Source organism: Pezoporus wallicus, unplaced genomic scaffold, assembly GCF_028554395.1.
Source record: "Pezoporus wallicus isolate ANWC-B61680 ecotype Strahan unplaced genomic scaffold, APGP_CSIRO_Pwel_v1 contig_7505, whole genome shotgun sequence".
Lineage (NCBI taxonomy): Eukaryota > Metazoa > Chordata > Aves > Psittaciformes > Psittacidae > Pezoporus > Pezoporus wallicus.
Window position 1 is genome coordinate 1252107 of NW_026638908.1, and position 22297 is coordinate 1274403.

The 22297-nt window shown below is 37.0% G+C and overlaps 1 protein-coding gene across 1 annotated transcript in view; it reads left to right on the forward strand.

The window, feature by feature from the left end:
- Positions 1-20929, forward strand: part of SLC16A10 (solute carrier family 16 member 10) — a 72157-nt gene extending 51228 nt beyond the window's left edge. The window contains exons 4-6 of the mRNA XM_057413242.1: positions 15558-15701; positions 17616-17844; positions 18899-20929. Of these exons, the coding sequence (XP_057269225.1) occupies positions 15558-15701; positions 17616-17844; positions 18899-19134 (609 nt within the window). The 3' untranslated portion in view covers positions 19135-20929. The remainder of the gene's footprint in view (positions 1-15557; positions 15702-17615; positions 17845-18898) is intronic.
- Positions 20930-22297: the final 1368 nt, after the last annotated feature.

A 22297-nucleotide genomic window follows, 5' to 3' on the forward strand; every position in this document is an offset into this window, starting at 1 on the left:
TCCATGTGATTTTGGGGAACTGGGTTGTGAGAAATACTATAAATAGGTTTTGACTTACAATATGGAATGGTTTGGGTTGAGACTTCTAAAGCATTAATTCAGGTTGTTGAGGATCAAACTGGTAATTCATAGGGTTACTAAATCAAATGGTTGTTATTCCTCTCAATTTTTAAACTAGTCTAAACTGCAGTGATTTGAGAGTTTTTTCTTTTAACATCTCCCTAAAATAGGCAAATAAAAACTAGTCTAGTTCATTCAGGTTTAAAATATGAGTCCACAACAGAAATGCAAAACACTTTCGAAGTTGTATTTAAAGGACTATCTCAAGGAAACGATTAAGTGTATTTGGAGCAAAGTATACCTAGCACAATGCAGTAAAAAATGTGTATTGATAAAGTTTACTTTTCTAAGTCTAAACTGTTTTTTAATGAAGAAAACACTTTAAAGAATAACTACATCTCTTGGAAAGTTAAGCTTGTTGTTTAAATATGGCTATAGGCTTGTATGTAATTGATATGCAGTGTGAAAGTTACCATAAGACTGACTGTTCTCTTAAACCTTTGGAATAGCTCAGGAAAAATGACTTCAATATTTCTCACCCTGCTTTGCTACCTATTCCTTGATTTACTGTGTAAATCTGACTTTAATGCTTATCCACATTCAAATTCTGTGATGGGTGCATATTGGCATTTGTAGAGATTTTTGGTTAGCAGTAGCTATGTGGAGTGTGTGCTCTCTGTCTGTGTGCTGCTTAAGATTTGAAAAAATGGTGTGTGCCTGGCCATTTTTTCAAACAGCTTCCCTGGGAGAATCTGTCTTCAGGCAGACTCAAATACTGGATTTATTCTCCTCCATAGATAGATACTGAAGATTTAGAGTCTCATTGCTACTATGAATCTGCACTTGTCAGGAATAGGTTCAGCTGGACTTCCAACAAACAGGGAAGCGAGACTGCAGACTTAATGCTTGGGAAAGATAAGTAGAACCTGCCTCAGATTTTAAAAACTGCCACTGAGAAACAAAGTATGATTTTGGTCTCTACTCTAAGGTTTGCGTCAACTGCATAATGAAAAGTAAAGAGGCTTCCAAGCAGCTGACCAGCTAAAAGGTATTCCAGAGAGATACAGCAGCCCCAGGGCCATTGTTTAAGTACAGACTCTGAGGTTCTGCTGGCATCTCCTTTGAAAATAGGAGGTTAGCTGGCTCTGCTCCTCAGTTGCCTTTTCAGATTCCTGAGGAAACTTTGTGATGATAAAGTGAAAGTTTAGTCTCTAAATAAGCCTGGATGCCAGTAGTGAACCCTGTATAGCTGTTTTTCACTGGAAAATAAAAATATTCCACAGTGTATATGTCCTCTGTGGTGCTGTGCTTTGCTGTATGAAACCAGGAATACACTGTGTCTGGAAGAATTTAGAGGAGATCCCTTGTTCCCTATGGTATTATATGTTGCATGAAGGCAATCAATTTGACTGCCTTTTCTTTTTATAGACCTTAGGAATGGCTGGGAAGACGTGCCAGTGATGACAAGCATTCTTACCAGGCCACTAATCCCCTGCTCTGCTCAGTCCATAAACAACTGTGACAGATTGAGAACCTTGCTGTGTTTCCTTTAGAGACTGCTTGGACCATTTTGAGCATTTGAGTTGTCATTACCCAGTCATTTTGGGCTCTTTTTCACCTGGATAATCCTTCTAGTTCAATTTGTTTCCTATTCATTGCCTTCCATGGTGTTTCAGCTGCCCTTCCAATGACACCTTTTACAATAGCAAGTTTCCTGCAAAGTAGGAAATAACTCATTTTCATTTCCAAAAAAAAAAAAAAGCTTTGGGGAAATCTATTCATTTGCAAACAACTGAAATTAAACATAATTGAAACTGGTTCTTTTGTCATGACTTTCATAATTCAACATTTCCATTACAATGCCACATGTGTGAAGCTCCTCAGCTTCTGTTGGGTCAAAACCATTAACAATAACTAGGCCCTTGTCATCTGACTTGTTGACAGCTTTTAGGATTTTAACCCAGGTCTTTGTGGTAGCTGACTAATTCAGACAGATGTTCTCTACAGACAATATTTAGTGGTGAAATATTTAGAGACCTCAGTAGGGCTTTTAAACCCTTGGAGAAGTCAAACCGTTTCCCTTGGTATGAAGGTGATGGTGGCCTCTTTGGTTTCCACATTTGCAAGGGTGTACCTTCCTTGTGGTAAGTTCTGGAGTCTGTTCAGGCTTGTGGGTCAATATGCAATAGTGAAAATGTACACTGTGCCACATACCAGGCTGCATGTGTGATCACATGGGCTGCTGAAGGTTGGCCTGTTCCACAGGCAGGTATTTTATGTATAGATATATATATATGTTTCTGCCCTTGTGAAATACTAGAAGAGTTTCTTAAGTGTCTGTGGGGGAACCTCCTTTTGATATCTGGGGCAACAAGTTCTCTTGGGGAAGCTCACTGGTTTTAGTGACAGATACAGTACCTTCAAAATGTAAACTGTCTTCAGAACTCAGGAATCTGTTCTCTAGACAATCTCTGTGCTTAAAGATAGTTATGAACAATGCTGCAGTTGTAATTTCTGTTATCAAAGAGAAAGGTCATGATCCTTTTGCTGTGTAGAGAAGCTTTATAGCAATGTATTTCAGAGATATCTCATCAGAACAGATGATAGGAACTTAAAGGTTGAATCATCTAGGCAGTCTGCTTCTCAAGTGGAAACTAAATTACGTTCAAAAATCTTTACCATCCTAACAAGACACATATTTTTGTTCCTGGGAGGGGCATGGAGGTGGTTGGAATAGCTGTAAAGTACTTGTTAATCATAAGAACTTCTTAATGCATAGGGGCAAACTAATTTTTAGGCTGCCTCACAGAATTACACAGCTCAGATAATATTAGTCTGTTCTCTGTGTGGCTTAGTCTCTCTCCAGATCTTTTGTGTGTGTTACTTTGAAGTTGCTGGGGCTAGTACTCTGCCTCGATAGTCTGTCCTTAGACAAAAAGATAGTGCTGTCTGCTGGTCTGTACTTCCTAATCTGTTGCTGGAACATCCAGTTTGTTCCTATTCTTTAGCTAAGAAGTTTTATCCTCCCCCATGTTGTGACTCTCCCCCCTCTCCCCCTTAGAAACAACATAATGAATAGGAGGACTTGCTGATATGGGCTATAGAAAATGCAGCTCTTTAGCAGATTTTACGCACACACACACACACACACCCCCAATGCCTTCATGTGATTTAACTTTTCTACAACTGTTTACCACATTGGGGCACCTTCCTAACATGAATCAGGGTAACTTGTCCTTCAACTCTATTCTTTATCAACCAGCTGTTTTGACTTGTGTCTACCCATTTCTCACTCTGTATCACTGATGTGCCTTGTTTTTCTTAAGAAAAGGTCAGATTCTGCTGTGCAGATTCAGTGTTTGAACTTTCACCCCCTAGAACATGTGGCAGTAAAAACTGTCCTGTGCGATCAACTTGGAGAAATGAAGAGCCAAGGTCTCATTAGATCCTCTGTAGCCACAGTTTGTCTAGGAACTTCGGTGAAATTTTTTCCATGAACTTTAAAACTGTCTTAACTTCCATATACCCAATTTTTGAAAGGCCTTATTTAGTCAGGACAAAATAGTCTCTATTCTGCTCAATTAGAAGAATAATAATTTTCCACTTGTAGACTTCACCCTCCCCAAGCAAAAGCTTTGAGTCATTAAGAAGAATTATACTGGAAAATATGAACTGTATAGAAATCACCCAAGATTCTCCAAGCAGATCTGAGCTACCATATGGGAACAAGCTGTAAGATAGTCAGGATGAATCTCACTGCAGTAGTTGATGCTCTGCCCAACAAGACCCTATCATCATCATCATCTGTAACATTGCTTACAAATGTTTTTGTAACTCTTCAAGCCTCCTCTACTCTTGCGTTCCCTAACACAACAAGATGTCAGGTGCAGCATGTCTAAATTAGACTTCTTATTTGAGAAACCAGTTTCATCTGCTCTTCTTGTAAGAGTGGTTTCTCTGCATAGAAATTGATAGTTGCTTTGTATTCCCTGCAATGGGACACGCATCTGCTCAAGAAACCATAGTAGAACAGAGTTGTGTATCTTGCAATAAGCAAAGCTCTTCAGGTTGTGCATTCTGTGTGTACGGTCCTAATCCCGTACCTCTCTCCTCCCTTTAAGTCCTAAGTCCCTGGATTCCACAGTGGATACAAATAGAAGCACAGATATAAATGTTGTCCTTTATGTCTGAGTGCAAAGCATGATGAAAAGTACGATAGTAATACTGCATGGAATCTAGTAACCAAAAATCTCTAAACTTAAACATATCCACGATAAAATGTGTACGCATAGCACATCTTGAATAAATTTACTTCTTGTAAGGTAAGTACTGTCTCTGTTTTGTGAACCACTTGTGTTATGTCATGACTTGCTACTTTTAGAATTTTGTGTAAAATAATATTTAATATCTAATTGTTACATCTGGATTTTTTTACTCTAACTGGAAAACAACCAGCCTCCATTACTACATTCACTTGCTTTTATGGGCTGCTGTTCAAGAAACCTGTTCATTTCTTCAGATTTCCTGCATCAGTCATTTGTCTGAAGTCTTATCACATCTTTTATTTCCCAGGATCTTTCAGGTTGTTGTGTAATGATAGGTTTATATCTTTCAAATTATGTTCAGTACTAACAGATAACTGTGTGTCAAGCAGATAATTCTCTATACTGTAGTTACTCTAAGAAGTTTAAACTCTAGATCTAGTTGTCAATTTTAGCACCATCGCCTTCCTCATCCACTTAATCTGCCATATTTGTCTCCAGTGGAAGACTAACAAGGCATTGGTTTTGTAAAGGTCAAATATAATTATTAAGCAGATACCTCTGACACCCCAGTGCTTTTCTAATCTTTGCATTTATCTCCCTTCAGATCTCAACATCTGCTGCAGTTTTACTGCCCAGGTTAGTGAAATTTTCCCCCTTTATCCACTTCTGTAACTATCTTGTGCGCCCATTTTTTTCCCAGTATTCCTCAATGTTGATCTGGCAGATATATTCTTGGCTAGACTGTCCATTTTTGACATTGGGGTGGGTGGAGATGGGAAAAGAGATTATTTCCTGCTTGTAGCTGTAATGAAAGCGTATTTAAGTTTTCCAAATAAGTACTAGAAAAGAATAAAAATCCGAAGTACAGAAAGAATAGAAACTGAAAAGAATAAAACACAGAATAAAAATAGTTCTGGGTTTTTTAGAAGTAAATGAAAGTTTACAAAAAGTATTCTAGGTAGCGGGTATACTCAGGTACAAACAGCAAGATGATATTGAAGGATAAGAGCAAAACATTTCCTCAGGTATGTGCAATACTAGCTGATTAAGAGGTCTGAGTACATTACAATTTCCATTGTGTCAGTCTCTAAAAGCACACTAGTCAATGTACTCTTGAATACAGATTATTCTAATAATAAACAGAGCATATAGTTTGAAGTCAGATTAAATCGTAAAGTGTATTCTCTCTCTTTTAAATCTTATTTTAATGGTAAACTCAGCATCCTGTCTTTGGTTGCTTGAAGCATTCTGACCTGAACTAAACTATTCATGCTCCACAAGTGCCCAGAATCCTCAGATCACACTTTTTTCCTTCCATCTTCATACAGACTAAAGAAAACTAATCACCACAATTAAGAACCTTCCCTTACTCATACACAGACCTGTTTGTGTCCAATTTCTGCTCCAAAAATTGCTGCATAGAAACTCTCTTTGCTTTTTAAAGTCCTGTTCAGGCTGCAAATTTCTTTCCATGTGTTTTCAGTTTTCTTTTGAGGAAATCCTGGAACCTAACTCTTTCCATTTGATTGTCAGTAATTGTCAAGCTGTGAGCTATTATTCAGGTTTTTAATAAATGATTAAGATTTGTCATTGCTACTCAGTGGAATATTTCCTAGGAAAATGGAGAGATGGTTTTTGGATTGCTCTAGGCAGGAAAGAAAATCAAGCATAAATGTCTGTATCTTGAGTAAAGGCTATATCTCTATGAAGAGCAGGAGAGTATAATTATAATCTTTGTGGTGTTTTAAATGAAAATATGACTACTTGATTCAATTTCTCTGGGCCCTGATCTGGTAGATATTTGGCAGTGTGCTTGGGAATTTCATCTACAATTGAGACTTTCACAAGAGCTTTCTTCTGTGTTTCCCAGTAGAATGAGACAGGTGCTTCACCCAGCTCTGTAAAAGCTGAGGTGATGGTGACCATGTCCACAAATAGACCTCTGATATCAAAGTGCTATGGATGCCCTCATAAACATGTGGCAGTTGAAAAAAGGTTTGAGAATCTGTGTTTTGATTTTACTCACCTAAGGAGTCTAGTCCTGAAAACTTGATAAAAGTAAGGAAGTCGGTCTCTCTTAGAAGATGACAGTATCATTGTAACATTTAGATGGATGGATGAATCCCTACTTTACTAACCAGTTAACTCCAGTTTAGTTGTGTATGTGCTGTTCAAGAAAGGTAAGAAATTCAATTTTCGTAAATTTTAGAAGAGGCTACTGTAGTAAGTCATTGTTTTTTGTGTGTGTGTGCATACCCTTTTCCCCCCTTGTCCCCCTCCCAATGAGTCATGCAATCTTGTCTGGTAATCTTACTGCTACTTCTACTGATGGGTTGGAAAATTTACTTAAGGTAGCAGTGCTATTTTGTAAAATGGAAATCCATTCTTTAGTAAAAGCTTTTTGTTCCTGGTTAATTTTACTAATGTAAATAAATGCTTATTTTCATTCCGATCTTAGTCCAGCTTCCCATGTTTCTCTTTGCTTTTGTCATCTTCCTGTCTGAGTAGTTACAGAACATGAGTTCTCGCCTGGTGAGGTTTTCAGTATGGCAGGTTTCAGAGGCCTTGAGTCAGTTTTATTAGCTGTCTTTCAACACGTTTTGCAAGCTGAGGGGTATTTACTGGCCTCACTTGACTCAAAGACCTTTAGTTTTACTAACTCATCCTTATGGTCTAAAGAATAAGAAGATTCTCCAGAGAGCAATTTGGAGCATCAGGGTCAGGCTTCTGAATTGCCTCTCAAAGAATCTGCCTTTTTTTTTTAATCCGTGAGGAAGACTAGCTGGCTAAGGCAGATGTCTGAAGTTCAGCAGTGAGAAGACATCTTTTTGTGACACGTAAATGTTGTAGCTAACACAATATTCTAATAAAGGTCTTGCTTGTTGTATTATGGTGTTAGCACTCACCTTTTTTCACTTACTGCTGCATTTAATTGGTTAATACACAGTCCCACTTGTTCTCCCATAGAGTCAGTTGAGAGTCAGTCTCTCCCATAGAGAGAACATAAGTCAGTTGTAAGCTTACCTTCAGCTTTGCTGAACTGCATTGCCAGAAGCTAAATACATGCTTTCTATGAAATTTATGCAGTATATCCAGCAATTCCTAATTTAGGCAAAATTAAGGAAGGAAATCACTTTTGTTAGTGTATCCTTGTACTTATTTCTGGATAAATAGTATATGCTGTTACAGAATCGTAGAATCATAGAATGCTTAGTGTTGGGAAGGACCTTAAGAACATCTAGTTCCAATCCCCCTGCCATGAGCAGGGATGCCTCACACTAAACCATGTTGTCCAAGGCTCTGTCCAACCTGGCCTTGAACATTGCAAGGGATGGAGCATTTACCACGTCTTTGGGGAACGTGTTCCAGTGCCTCAACCCCCTCACAGTAAAGAAAGTTATGTATTCCTCTTCTCAGTGTTCTCATTATTTTTATTTTTAAACTTGGCTAATAAAATTTTACTTTATTTGTTCAAAAGTCAAGGCCAAGGTATTATCACTAGACAGACAAGTACAATAGACGTATTTTTTTTTAAAGTTGGGGAAGACTAAACTGAATATGTAGCAGCAGACTTGTACTGCAATTTTACTTAAATATGCTAAATAAAATTAATCCATACTATAAGCTTTTAATTTAATATTGTAAGAGGATGAGCTTACTATATTAGGTTTTAGTTGCTTTGCTCCTATTAGCTACTTTGAGAATCCATCTTAAATTGTGCTTACCAAAATTAGCCAAGGTGGTTATCTAAAAAGTCTGGTGTGTACAACATTAATCGTCAGCGGTTAATGAAGTATTTTCTTGTTACTTGGGTATTTGTATAAGTTATCTTAATCCATTGCTTTGATAGCCCCTAATTTCTTAATCATAGCATATCATATAATGTGCTTAGTTTTAATTACATGTTATAAACCGATAACACTTTAGTGTTATCACATTAGTAAATGCTGCAATGATTTGAAAAGAATGACTTGCATTATAGAATCATAGAATAGTTAGGGTTGGAAAGGACCTTAAGATCATCAAGTTCCAACCCCCCTGCCATGGGCAGGGACACCTCACACTAAACCATGCTACCCAAGGCTTCGTCCAACCTGGCCTTGAACACTGCCTTTAAAATTTAAGTTGTGATGTCAGGTAGTTGCTTCCTTCAGTCGTAAGGTTACTTTTAATCAAATGTGCAGGAGAGTTTTACCAAGCTAGAGGTAAAAAATAAATAATAATTAAAAAAAAAAATCAAGTTATAACACTCAGGAAGTATGTATTTGTGACTTCTAAGACACCCATCAAATTACTTCAGAAAGCATAGAAAATATGAGTAGAGGTATCCCAGTATTTTAACCAGTTTAACCATTTTTTTGAGTTTACCCAGTTTATTTTGAGTACCGACTTACTTTGGTAAAAGACTTTTATTTATTTATTTTTTTATTTTATTTTTGTAAGCAACTCATGCTCATTAAACTTCTGCTTATTGCCAGATCTTTCTTTTGGATTCTGTACACTTGGGTCCATGACTTTAATAGTGAGTAATGACCAAACCAGCACATAATAATTCAACTGAGGCCTTACTGGTACAGAGCAGTATGTGAAGGTCACATGTCATGAATTGATAAATATTCTGTTATTTTTGTAATACAATGACATTGGAACATGCTGAAGTTTTATCTGCTAAACCTTCAGTTCCCTCTCTAAAGGTCTGTTCCCAGATTATTCTTCCATATTGTATTCATGCATCTGATTTTTACATCATATAGTGTTTTTTGAATATTATTTCCTCAATGTCTTTTATGGAAATTAAGCACATTTATTTCAACTATTGACTTGTATGCCAGATTGCCAAAATGATTTTGAATTCCAGTCTTTTTCTTTACAGTACCTGCAACACTCATCATTTGATGTAATTTGCAAATTTAATAAGTATATTTTCTTTTTCACTGTTCACATCATTAATGATAATGTTAAATAGTGATAGGTTTGGGCAGGTTTTTATGGAGCCTTCTTTGGCATATTTGGTTTGCAGTGAATCTCTAATTAAAAATAGCTTTTCCAAATGTTTGAACAGTCATGTTTACAGTTGTTCTGTTTAAGTCATATGTTCCAGTCTGGCTCATAAGAAATTTTGTTTGAGGGAATTTCTAAATGCTGGCCAAGGTCAAGATTTGTTAATCTGTCCTTCCCCTTGTTGTCAAGGTTTGCTACCCTACCATGTAACAGAGGAAAATTAGGATGTTTTTCTTACCAATCTGTGTTGATCCTTAGCTTATGAGGTTAGATAAAACAGTTGTGGGTTGGTGGTTGTGTCTTTTTTTGGTGGGTATTTGTGCGTTTTTGTTTGGTCGGTTGTCTTTTTTTTTTGTTTTTTTTCCTGCTGTTATTTTGGAAATTCAAGTGAATGTGACTGACCTGTAACTCTCTAGGACTTGCTGATAGAGCTGATTTTGGACATAGAGGCTAGTTGAGTTTTAGAGTAAGATAAGCCCAGGAAATAGGTGGCTTTAGGCCACAAAGAACAAGCAGAACTAAGACTGCAAGCTGCGGATTGTAGTCAGAAATGAGAAACAATTTAAAAAATATTTTAAAAAGGGTAGGTTATTTGACCATTCAATTCTCAGCTCTCATTTACATGTAAGCAGTTCTTACCTACCCCTAGCTTTTTTCTTCAACCTTTTTCTCAATCACTGTAAGCTTCTGCAGTTACATGCGTGCCTTAACTGTCTTGCTGCTGCTAAGTCACACCAATCCACCACTATCCTTGTACCAGTTTCTTTTTGCTGTCTCTTGTGGCTCCAGTGGGTTCCTATCTGTTGGCATCTCTAGGAACTATTGAAGCATAGGACCTGAAAATATCCTGAGAGATGGAGTGGAAAAGGGAAAGAACAGAAATCATGGACTGTCTTGTGCTGCAGTGTAAGAGTTGCTCCCCATGCTTCAGGCTTTCTTCAGTTCCCAGCATGCTTTCTGGTACTATTCCCTGACTATATTTCAGGTCTACACACTGGCAGTCATTCTCTCAAGACATGAACACTGGTTTAATGTCTTTAAAAAGAATTAGCGTTTGTAACTCTAAGTAGGAAAACCATTTATTGGTTAACAACCAGTGTCTGGGTTTTTCCATTTTAAGTTTTATGGCGTTAGTTGCCTATTTTGATCTCTGGGATCATACTTGTCCTTCACAGGCTCTTAAAGTGAACAGCTTTGAGATGGTGATGATTATGATTCTTATTTATGGCAAATTTCTTCAGGACTAGCAATTTTTCTTTGGGGAAAAAAAACCAACAAAGTTACTTTAACTGTGTAATTGTCAACCTCAGTCTGTTTTAACCTAATCTAAATTCTTAACTTTTTAATGTTAAATAGGCTTAACTTTAAACCTGTTAACTGTTATATTCAGCTTTACTTAAGAAATCCAGATTATATTTGTTTTGTCTCTTCATGATATATGGATTATTCTGTTTAATCTTCTTTGCCTAGTGGAATAGTAGAAAAATTTCCTGATTGCCATGTAACAATCAACTTGTTTCTGTAATTCACTCCTTGTTCATTATGTAGATTAAATTGACCAGAGATAAAGAAGTATTTTCCCTGTTGTGGCATGTATGTAAACAGGAATTATCTTGAAGATGAATATATATGCATATTTTTGTCATGTGAAGACATGATGGCATTCCCTTACAAATGATCTACATTAGGTTTTAACATTGCTATTTTATGTCTCTTAACATTAAGATCTTTGTTTCAGTAAATGCTCAGGAGTCAGGAGTTTTGCCGGTTTGCTCTCTAGGTTTTGGATCATCAGCAAAAGATTCTTTGGTGGAGTCTGGACCAGAATTGTATTTGTGTTGAATTATCTTTCCTGTGCCTGGTATTATACAGTTCTCTGGCAACCAAGTTTTTATGTTTTTTTTCCTTCTCCCTCATTTTTGTGGTGAGTCCTTATCTATAAGAATAAACAGCGATTTGTCCAGAGTTACTTTATACCTTGTTTTTAGGCCCATCCTGAAACTTTCAGTCTGCCAGGTCAGTTCACTGCAAATTTCTTGATCTTTATCAAGGCCACCAGATGGTGTTTTTTTTTCCTTCAAGGCCTTTGAAGGAATCAGCTTGTTCAAGAATGTGGTTGACTCCTTCATTGAAGGAAGGCTGCTGTGTGATGGCACTAACAGCACAGAAAGTTCTGTATATCATCAGTGAGGTTGTTTTTATCAGTGGATGTGAGTGAAATAAGCCTAAGCTTTTATGTTTCTGAAATTTTGAGGATCTAATTGCACTCTTGAAGATGAACATCACTATAATCCTTCTGCCCATTCCACTTGTGTCCTGTCAGTTGCCAGTACTCTTACGTGGACATGCACTTAGTTTATTATTGTTTTTTGCCTTTTCTGCATTTACAGCTTGGGAAAAAAAAAATATCTTGAGTGATGGAATAAAGCCATCATCTCATCTAGTCATACTGAATGGGTTTTTGAAAGCCATGGCAGTTATAATCAAATCAGTAGGTTATGGAGATATTGCCGTGCCTAGAGTGATGGCCAAGTCTCATACATTATACAAGTCTAGAATTATTTTGAGTGTCTGGATTTGAAACTGTTGCGTGGCTAAGAGGGCCAATTAGTACTGGAAAAAACATTATTCTTGTTCTGGATATTACAAGTGCTTATACTTCAGGGGAGATTACTTTCCTGGCTTGGAAAGAAAAATCAGAACCAAAAGAACTCTCATCCACTCTTTCAGGGAACTTAGTTTGGAGCAGTTAGGAATGATATGTCTGATTTATGAATGGTACCAGCAGTACTCTGTAAATGTTTCCTTTATCCTTGCACTGGTTGTGAATGAAAGTATCAGACATCAGGATTTGCATCAGGACTTAAAAATAGTGATTTGTGTGTGCTCAAACTTTTCTACGCTATATATTGCTGTTGGCCATCTCTTTCAGTGAGAAAGAGATTGCATTGAATTTAGCCTACTAAAGCTTTACTTGAGTGGAAATTCCTAAAATGGAATATACATAGGAAGAAAGCAGTTGACAGAGAGAATTGTTTCTTATTCGTTCCTTACTGCTTTATTCAGATTCAAGTTCTTTGTGTTTGGAAAAAGGAACTGCAGCTACGCTCAGATTGCTCTCTTTGATTTAGTGCATGAAGACAACTGAAATGTGTGCACATTGTATGTGGAAGATCTTGGCAGAATCTGGGTCTCAGTTGGATGGACAGAGGTTAGCCAAGACAGTATATGTGTCAGTCACTACCAAGTGGTCAATCTTTTTTTCTAGTCTCATCCTAACAATAACGAGAATTTGGAGATCTGTGTATGCATTATGTTGATATTAAGAGAGCAAGGGTATAAGGTAGAATGCTGGTGCCAAGGATGCATTCAGTTATACTGTCCACTGTCTATGTCTTGATTTGGAAAACTGGATTATACAAGGACAGCTTATTTAAAACTAGTAAAGGAGCTGTGCTAGTCTGGACTGGTTGGCTCTCGCCTTTTCTACATTTGGAAGGAACAGACCTGCCATTAGGCATGCACGCAGCTCTGAGTGAAAAGCTAGCTATGTTAATGAGAGCAGGCGGAACCCATAGGGAAATGCTTTGGCTTTCGATGTGTCTGTGTGCCTGGGTCCCCATTTGACTGATAGACATAGATAATGCCTAGAGTCATTTAATTACAGCCTGTTTAGCTCTGCAATGACGAGAGCGTTAATGCATGAAATGTTGCCTGGGAAGATTCACAAGTAATTGCCCATCATGGGATTTTTGAGTAGTTCTGACAGCTGAAAATATGTGGAAATCTGAATCTCATTAGAACTACTTCATTATAAATATATTTAACCTATTCTTACAAGAAGTGTCTGTAAGACCATAATGAGTTAGCACTTACAGTAGTGAATTAATCCTGAATCATTGCATTTTCAGATATTCAGTTAATAATACTGCTGTTACAGCTCAGTGACTGGATCACTGGATGCTGCTAAGGACGAGAGTCAGCTCTCAGATCAGACAGGTTGCTCAGGGCTTTGTGCACTTGAGTCTGGAAAATCTCTGGAGACTGAACTATCTTGGTGGCTTATGCCACTGCCTACTGCCCCCCTCCTTACATTTAGCTGGAAGCTCTCTTTAATGTAAGGGTGTGCTTGAGAGGGGTGAAAGGTAAAAAAACCAGAAGCCTCTAATTTATATATTTGAAGATTGAGATGAGTAGTGGTTATTTTCTCCCACTTGTCTAAAAGGACTGCATTTCACCCTGAGTGCTCCTTTGAGAAATCCTACTCGGTTACAGATGCAGGGTTAAGAGTTACCTAGATGGAGAGCTTTATCTTACCTCTTGAAAAGACTCCAGGGAGTGAGTGAATTGGGTCTGCTAATTAAACAAGCTAGAGGCTGCAGAAACATGGAAGTGGAACAGGTGACATGAATGGCAGAAAATACCCTGGCTTCTCTTCCTGGCTGAGCCAGCAGGTTCTGACAGGCACATATAGGTAAGGGTGGGAAAACTGTCCGCTTTTCCTCTTCTCCTCTTTGACAGAAAGGGAATAAATAGAACAACTTATATTTTATATTGAAATATCATTCCAGATGCAAAATAATATTCTGTTCCCAAATGTGTCTTAAAAAGCAAAGAAAAAGCAAACTAAAAAATAGAAAGAGCAAGCATGTGTTCTCAATTAAAGTTAGCAGTTATTTTTTTAAAACCAAAACGAAACCACTAACCCTTATTTTTTTTATTTCCTTTCTGACAAAATCAATTATGGGACAAATTAATATTGGATTCAATAGACTTTGTGACATGTAAACAAAACCCAGCTGATTTTATACTTAAGAAAATCACCATCACTCAGCATGTCTTGTTTGCTGGAGAAAGGGGGGCGGGGGGGAAAGGCTCTGCTTGTATATTAAGGCTCTGGCCAGGAAAGAATCTTGACTGTTTTGCTCTAGAAGTATTTACTAAAACTGGACTTTGAGATTTTATAGATGCAATATTAAGGGTTCTGTAGTTCAACACATTATCACATAATCAGAATTAATAACAAAATCGGTATGCGGCTTTTGCCATCCAGGTCTGTCAGCCTCTTGTTCCCTGGTCTCTCAAATGTTTTTACAACATCTTTACTTAAAATCCATCTCTTCTTTTTGCTTCTTCACACCTCCGAGTCTTTACAGTTTCTTGTTTGGAACTAGGTATGAGCACAGAGACTGCAAGACTACACAAATGATTTTTGCATCTCCTAACACACACTTTGGCATGTTTGGTATTGCCATGTGCGTTTCAAAATGTGATTGTGCAAAAAATCTTTCTTATGAGTAATTTCTGGCCTTCATCATTGATTTAAAATAACAACTACAAACCCACAACCAACCAATGCTGTGGAACCAATTTTTTTTTTTTTTTCCTTAACAACACTTGAAAGGTTAGAATTACTGACACTGGTAGTTCATCACGTTATAGTTGATGACCTACTATCAAGACCGTCAGTCAATACTTTAGTTCTTCAGGTTGGAATAGCTGATAAATCATTCTTTGCCTGCCTTATTCAGTGCTGCTGTAACTGCACCCTCTTCTGCAAGTGCTTGCTATTGTGTTTGGCACTGCAGGTAGTTCCTGCTCTCTTCCTTGCCCCTGGATGTCATGGTGGTTGTGCATGTCAGGATGAGGCAGTCTGGGGGGGCATCTCCTACTTGCACCATCTGGCCTTCAACACTCTGCCCTTCTGCTTCTTGCTCCTGCCCTGAGCTATGTTTACAAGCTTGGTAGCATGTATCTCTGTCTTAATGCACAGAACAAGACTGCAATGATACTCATTAATCATTCAGTGCCTTCAGACCTCAGAGCATGCCCCAGCCAGTGAAGCAGCCAGTTCTAGACAGCCCTTGTGGATTCTGCGTTACATTAAATGCGTGACTAGGAAATTAAATGGGGTTGAGGAGAATACCTCAGGCTCTATTCAATTTTCTTGGTGTTAGATGCAGCCATATTGTTTCTTGAATTAAGTTTCCTAATTGTGAATAAAGCAACAATGTGGCTTAGATTGGTTTTATTGTATTGCACTTAATACTGATTAAGCCAGTGCAAGACTATTCTAAAATCCGTAAAAGCAGAGTAATTTAGTTGACCATTTGTAACCATATTTGTAAGTCTGAGATTCACAGATTAGTTCTGTTTAACTCAGGTTTTCTGAAGTTTATCCTCCTTTTAATTCTAAAGCTAATTTATTTTTTTAACCCCGTTTTTAAACAGATGCAGCATGTAAAAGAGAGATTTGGTGACAAAGTGCCACAAGAAGTGCTTCTGCTGTGTCTGGGCATTACTTCAGGAGTTGGCAGATTGATCTTTGGCAGAGTTGCAGATTATATTCCTGGTGCAAAAAAAGTTTACTTACAGGTACGTCTTCACAGCATTCCATGGCAATAGTCAAACAATATTCTGAAGGCTTTGGTTGCAGGTACAATTAAGTAAGCAGAATTAACTAATTGGAGACTCAAATTTGAGAAACATCAAAAGTCCAGGAAACTCAATGTATGGGCTTTGATACCAGGAGCCTTTGGTGCAAAATTCTTTTTTTTTTTTAATTATATTTTTTATGTTTTTAATGCTAAGGAAACATGTCTGCTACATGCTGGCTTTTTTCAGCTTGGAATGTAAGGAATTACTAACCATTAGCATTTGAGAAGACCTTTGGGAATTCTCTAGATTCTGCTTCCCTATTTTATTTATCCCATGGTTTCATAATGGTTGCAGACAATTTTTTTCTTTTTTTTTGGGTGGGTTTTTTTGTTTGTTTGGGTTTTTTTTTTTGCTTTTGTACTTTGGTCATGTTTTCCTGTTAAGGATTTTGGATCTCTTCTTGATAGATGATATTTTAGTGTTAAGTATGCTCTCGGTGTGTAGTGCACAGTGATAAAGCCATGGGAAAGTGAGAGGTGCTGAGCTGAGGAAATTTTGCTGAATGAAGAGGGTTACTTGCAAAAAGGCCCAGCTTCCAGAAATGCTGAAGCTTGGAGGTGAAGGAGAGCATACACTTTTACCCTCCACACTTATAAATGATATTTTTTGAGAATGTAGCAGTGTTCATGTAGATTTTTGGAAAAGCTTTAGCTAAAAACTTGCACGTTGTCAACCGCTGGGTGTTCTTGTTATTTAAAATGAGTAACAAGGGAGACATCTAATGGCTATTACCTGTACTACATTACGGAAAACAATTCTTACAGGAGAGCCACCTTTCTGAAGATGGAGCATTTGTTACCATAGTTAGGTAACTTTAGATTCTCCGATGAGAGGCTGGTACTGTGCATCATTCATTCACGCTGATTTAATACCCATTGTTACACTTTTAGGAAATGTCAATTTTAAGGTGAAAAGTGAAAATGCAGATAACTGCATTACAAATAAATTAACTAAAAGAATTGCTATGCTGTCCTGTAAATTAAGTTTCATGTATCTCTCTGCTTGAAGACTTTTTCTAGTGAGTAATTTTTGATGTCACTTATCCATAAAAAAAATTGTGATGTGTAGTAATTCTTAAGTGACAATGTTTTTCTTTAGTGGTCTGCATGTGCAAGTCATATGTCTTGTTTGGAAACTATGTTTGCGCAGTTAGGTGGGACATCAGTTTCCTGTCCTGACATATGGATGGTGCACAAGCAAAACTCTTTACCTTTTTGTTTTCTTTCTAATTCAGCTTTATTTTGCTGGAAGACAGTTTTATTCCTTTAATTTACAACAAACATAACAATCTTAATTTAAGATTAAAATATAAAGTCTTTGTAAGTATGCATGGCCACAGAAGTACAGGAAAATACATGGAAAAATTGAAATGAGACTTCCACATTACACTTCTGTTGACAAGCATCCTGAAGTAATCACTCATAATACTGATATTTTTACCTTTAATTACAACAGTGATGAGTCCAATTATAGTGCATTAGCTGTATTAAACTTCTGGTATTTTTGTGGCTTTCATTTGTGAAACAAGCAGAGAGTAACTTCAAAAACTGTTGGTGCACAAGAAATGGCCTTACATAATCCCTGCACTATAGTTCATTACAAATGCATTTTGAAAACTTGTGAAATGGGTAGTGGAATTTTTTTGATTGCATGTTATGACAGTTGTATGTGTGTGTTTTATCTTGGTATGTAACTTCTGATGGTGGTAGTCCATGGATTCTGCTTACATTTATTTTAAAGTAAATACAGGCAGACAGCTTAATTCACTACAAATGTAGGAAAGCCCACCTATTGCCTTAATCTTTGTTGATTTGATGCAACATATTTTTGTTTCTCCTTGATCATGTTTAGGTGGCCTCATTCTTCTTTATTGGCCTGATGTCTATGATGATTCCACTGTGCAATGTCTTTGGAGGTCTCATTGCTGTCTGTCTCTTAATGGGCCTGTTTGATGGGTGCTTCATATGCATTATGGCTCCTATTGCCTTTGAACTTGTTGGGGCTCAGGATGTCTCCCAGGCCATAGGGTTTCTACTGGGACTTATGTCAATACCTATGACAGTCGGACCACCCATTGCGGGTAAGTATAGATATGCTTAAACATAACAGATATGCATAAACTTGAATAGGGGAAGTTCAGGTTAGGTGTTAGGAAGAAGTTCTTCACTGTGAGGGTGGTGAGGCACTGGAATTGGTTGCCCAAGGACGTTGTGAATGCTCCATCCTTGGCAGTGTTCAAGGCCAGGTTGGACGGAGTCTTGGGTGAGAGGTTTTAGTGTGAGGTGTCCATGCTCATGGCAGGGGGGTTGGAACTAGATGATCTTAAGGTCCTTTCCAACCCAAACCATTCTATTGTCTGTAGCTGCTAATATGTTTTCTATGGTTGCATGTCTTTCTGGCTGTATTTTCCATTCTACATAGTATGTAGTGCACTTAAATTGGAAGATTTCTCAGTATGTGCTACAGAGTATATGGTGAATTTAAATACTGCTCATGGTTTATTAATTTATGGAACTTAGATAATACTACAATACTCTCCATGTACTACTCCGAAGTTTGCTTCAGTCTTTTTTATTAAGTTATGCAGGTGTAAAGCATTCCTCAAAAAAGGAGTACAGTTGTATTGAGGACCTCACATTTTTTTTGTGCTGTCGAGGTGACAGTGCAATAAGCAGGGACATCTTCATCTAGGTGAGGTTGCCCAGAACCACATCCAGCCTGGCCTTGAATGTCTCCAGGGATGGCACACCTACCACCTCTCTGGGCAGCCTGCTCCAGTATTTTACCACCCTCATTGTAAAGATTTTTTTTTTTTTTTTTCCTCACATCCAGTCTGAATCTCCCCTCTTCTAGTTTAAAACCATCACCCGTCGTCGTATCACAACAATGTCTCCATGATGGGTGGTAATTAAGCAGTGGAGTGGCGACACACTGGGTTCTTCATTACCTGGAATCTTTAAATCAACTCTAGAGTACCTCTCAGTGTATATAGACCTACATTTGGCCATCAGGAAGTCTTATCAGTGGTTATAATAATCTGTGCCAGCTCTCAAGTTTCTGAATCCAAAGAAAATACGTATTTGTAGATTCCCAAGGCCCCATTACTTATTTGTGGTAACTTCCTGTCTTTACAGGTTTGTTGCATGATCACCTTGGCAGCTATGATGTAGCCTTCTACCTGGCTGGAGTCCCTCCCCTTATTGGTGGAGCTATATTATGTTTCATCCCCTGGGTCCATGAACGGCAGAAGTTAAAAGAAAGAGTAAAACCTGTTGATGCAGAAACTACTGAGAAAATGCTGGAAAATGAAAGTGCTTTGGTGTCCAGCACTACAGAAAAGCCAGTCAAAGAAATGGAATCTGGGTTTTGATGCTTTCTTTTCCTGCACCAGCCCGGCCACCTTCTACTGAAGCTAGACTTGTACTTTTTGGCTGAAGATACTACATGATCCTGAAGAAGTCTTCAACTATTGCTCAAATAGCAAAACTGCCATATGGGGTTTTATACCGTTGAACTTTTTTATGAGTCATTGAGTTTGATTTCAAGCCACATTCTCAAGGTATTTGAAGTTTTGTAGCATTAGTGTGTACATGTGTAGTGATTCTGTGTGTGAAGAGAGTATTTTTTTAGTTCATCAGAACCTATTTCTGAGAGTGTGAAAGCTGGTTTTGGTTCACTGACCCAGGATTCTTCAATAACTTTTTTGGTTCATCCAATGCAGGAACAGCCACGGGTGTTCATACTGGAAAATGTAGTAGCTCTGATGACTGATGTGATTTTTGAAGTTTCTCATACTGTTTTACAGTCTTTTATAATTCTGTATCATGAATATGCATATCTTTAATTCCCTTAACTCCTGCTGAAATCATCTTGCATTAGAAAGCTAAATTATGAACCATCTGTTTAATTTCCTCTAAATAGCCTAGTCTGCTCAGTTAGCTTGAACAGTCGCCTGCTTTTGCATTTGCCTTTTCACAGTAGCCAAAAAAAAGAACATTAAGGATGGAATTTTTGATGGGCTCAGGTTTTGAATATGTGCAAACTCAGCTCCAAGTGCAAACACATTCAGAAGTAAAGCTGCTGAATGATAGGGGTTTTTTTATTTGTTGAAGGCAATACTATTAATGTATATGTGTGTGTTTGTTTTCAGCTAAACCTCAGAAGAGCTGACAGTTTGGAAATTGTACTGACAGTAAGACTTTGGAACAGTATTGTGAATTAGTCTAAATTTCAAATGATTCTGTTGTACTTGTTACATTTATTTTTTTATTCTTAAAACCAAGACAGCTTTAAACGATACATTCTAAGTGCAATAATAAGTTGTTTTTAATGTCGAAATGTACACAAACTGTTAAAAATGACATTTAGTAGTTAAAGATTTTTTGCACTAAGTGAACATGCAGGTTTATTATAGGTCTTTATAGCTGTGTTCAATTGCATGTAGGATGTAGCACCATATTTTATTAGCGTATAAAATGTCTTTGCCTCTCCTGCTTCTTTCTTAACATACTAAACATACAGACCTCTTACTTACTTATGTATTCTTTGGTATTATGCACTATTTTTCAAGCAGGTATTTCTGAAAACCTCCTTGAAAAATATTTGAAAGCATAATATTTTGAGATGAAAACACTGCTTTTCAGTTTATCATCAAACACTTCCAAGTACATTGTTTGTTTGTGGATATGGATCATCAATGCAGTGGAATACATAATCATTCTTTATTTCAGGTCTGTTCAGTATGAATAACTTTCATTTTCTTGTTTAGATATGTCATAACAAAGAGTAAACTGTGATCTGAAGACAAAATGCACATTTAAGTGCATTTTCTTAATTAACAGCAACAGCTGTTTCTTACATAAACCACAGAGGCATACCATTTTAAGATTGATTTTTATTGTTCTATTTTTATTACTTTTTCCATAGTTGTAGTAAAATGCTCAGAAGACCCATGTACGTTTGTGATATAAAACACTGTATTAGCAATACTATTAAATAGAATGTTTACATCAACTTAAAGTTCCTTAAATATAATCATGAAAAGCATCCTAATTGTTGCAGATCAAAGCTCATACCTTTTATATACTGCAGAATTTCAATCCTTGTTTTACATGAGAGAACTAAATCTTAAAATGTTAGATGCATATGGGAGGGACTTGAACATAGCCAAAACCACCAAACCAATCAGTAAAATTTACTTTGTAAGTACTTCTAAAAATGTCATTAAAATATTCATACTATTAATTAAAATGGCTATAAAATGCTGTATTCATTACAAAAAGTGATGTCAACAGCCTATTCTGTTATTGTCTAGAGTATTTCTGCAGAACATGACGTTCAGTATTATCTATATGGTCAATGCAGGTCTTGAGTAAGTGTGGTAAAATCCTCTTGTTTCCTATTGCTTTGTTATGAAAAATAAGTGTTTATCACAGATCTTGCATTTCATGTGTTTTAGCATTGAGTTTTTAACCAAAACAAGGCTGCTTTTTAGCACTACTGCCATTGGAAATCAATGTGACCAGATATCTTGATGTAATTATAGCATCTTCTTGACTTGTTGCTCTATATCTATATAAATTATCTGGGAGGGAACCTAAAATAATTGTTTTAGAAATGATACATACATAGCATAATGATAGTATGAATTCATTATTGCCATATGCTTTTAAAATGTATCTGTACATAAAAATCCAAACTCATACTTAAGTAAAAATGTAAATTATGCTCACAAATATGAAGGACAGCATTTTAAACAAAGAAATTGAAAAAAACACCCAAACCAAACCCCAGAGACTCTGGGAAGAGGGTACTACAGTGAGTGAGTAGATGTTTAGGACTGGTTTTTATGTTAAAAACAGCTAGTGATTGGGATGTCAGACAAGAAGGAAGCAGACTTAGGGGTGAGGAAGCTATGCTGCTGTGCTTACATAGGAATAATGAACCTGATTCTGATGCCAGTGCTTGTTTTGCAATGATGCTAAAATTGAAAAGGCTTTAGCAGAAAAGAAGACTTTTCTGAAGAGGTTAAAAACAAAAAAGATTAATGCATGAGAATTAGTTAACATCTTTAGTGTTAGCTCGTAGCTGTGGGGAAATGTCCGATAGAAATGCTCTTTATTGGACACAAGCATAAGAAGATTGTGTCCTAAAGCTGGGCAAGATGCTGTTAAAATGAAAGTAAATTTCAGCTTATTAGCAAGGAGGCTAACTAACCCCTGAGAAACTTACTTAGAGATATACTGGATTCTACATGCCCTGAAGTTTTAACAATGAGGTTAGCTGTCTGCCTTTAAAAACAAACAAAACCCAAAACAGCAAACCCCAATACAAATAGCAACTATTTAGTATGCTTATTAAACAAACTCCCAAATGAATAATGTAGAAATGGTTGCTATTTTGAAATTTAGGAGACAAAAAGCACCAAATACTCAATTTTATTTTCACTGAGTAAATGTAAATAAATTTTTGTAATAATTTAATTTTAGGCGTGAAAACCTGTTCATGGGAAACCTGCTGAACTCTTTTGATGA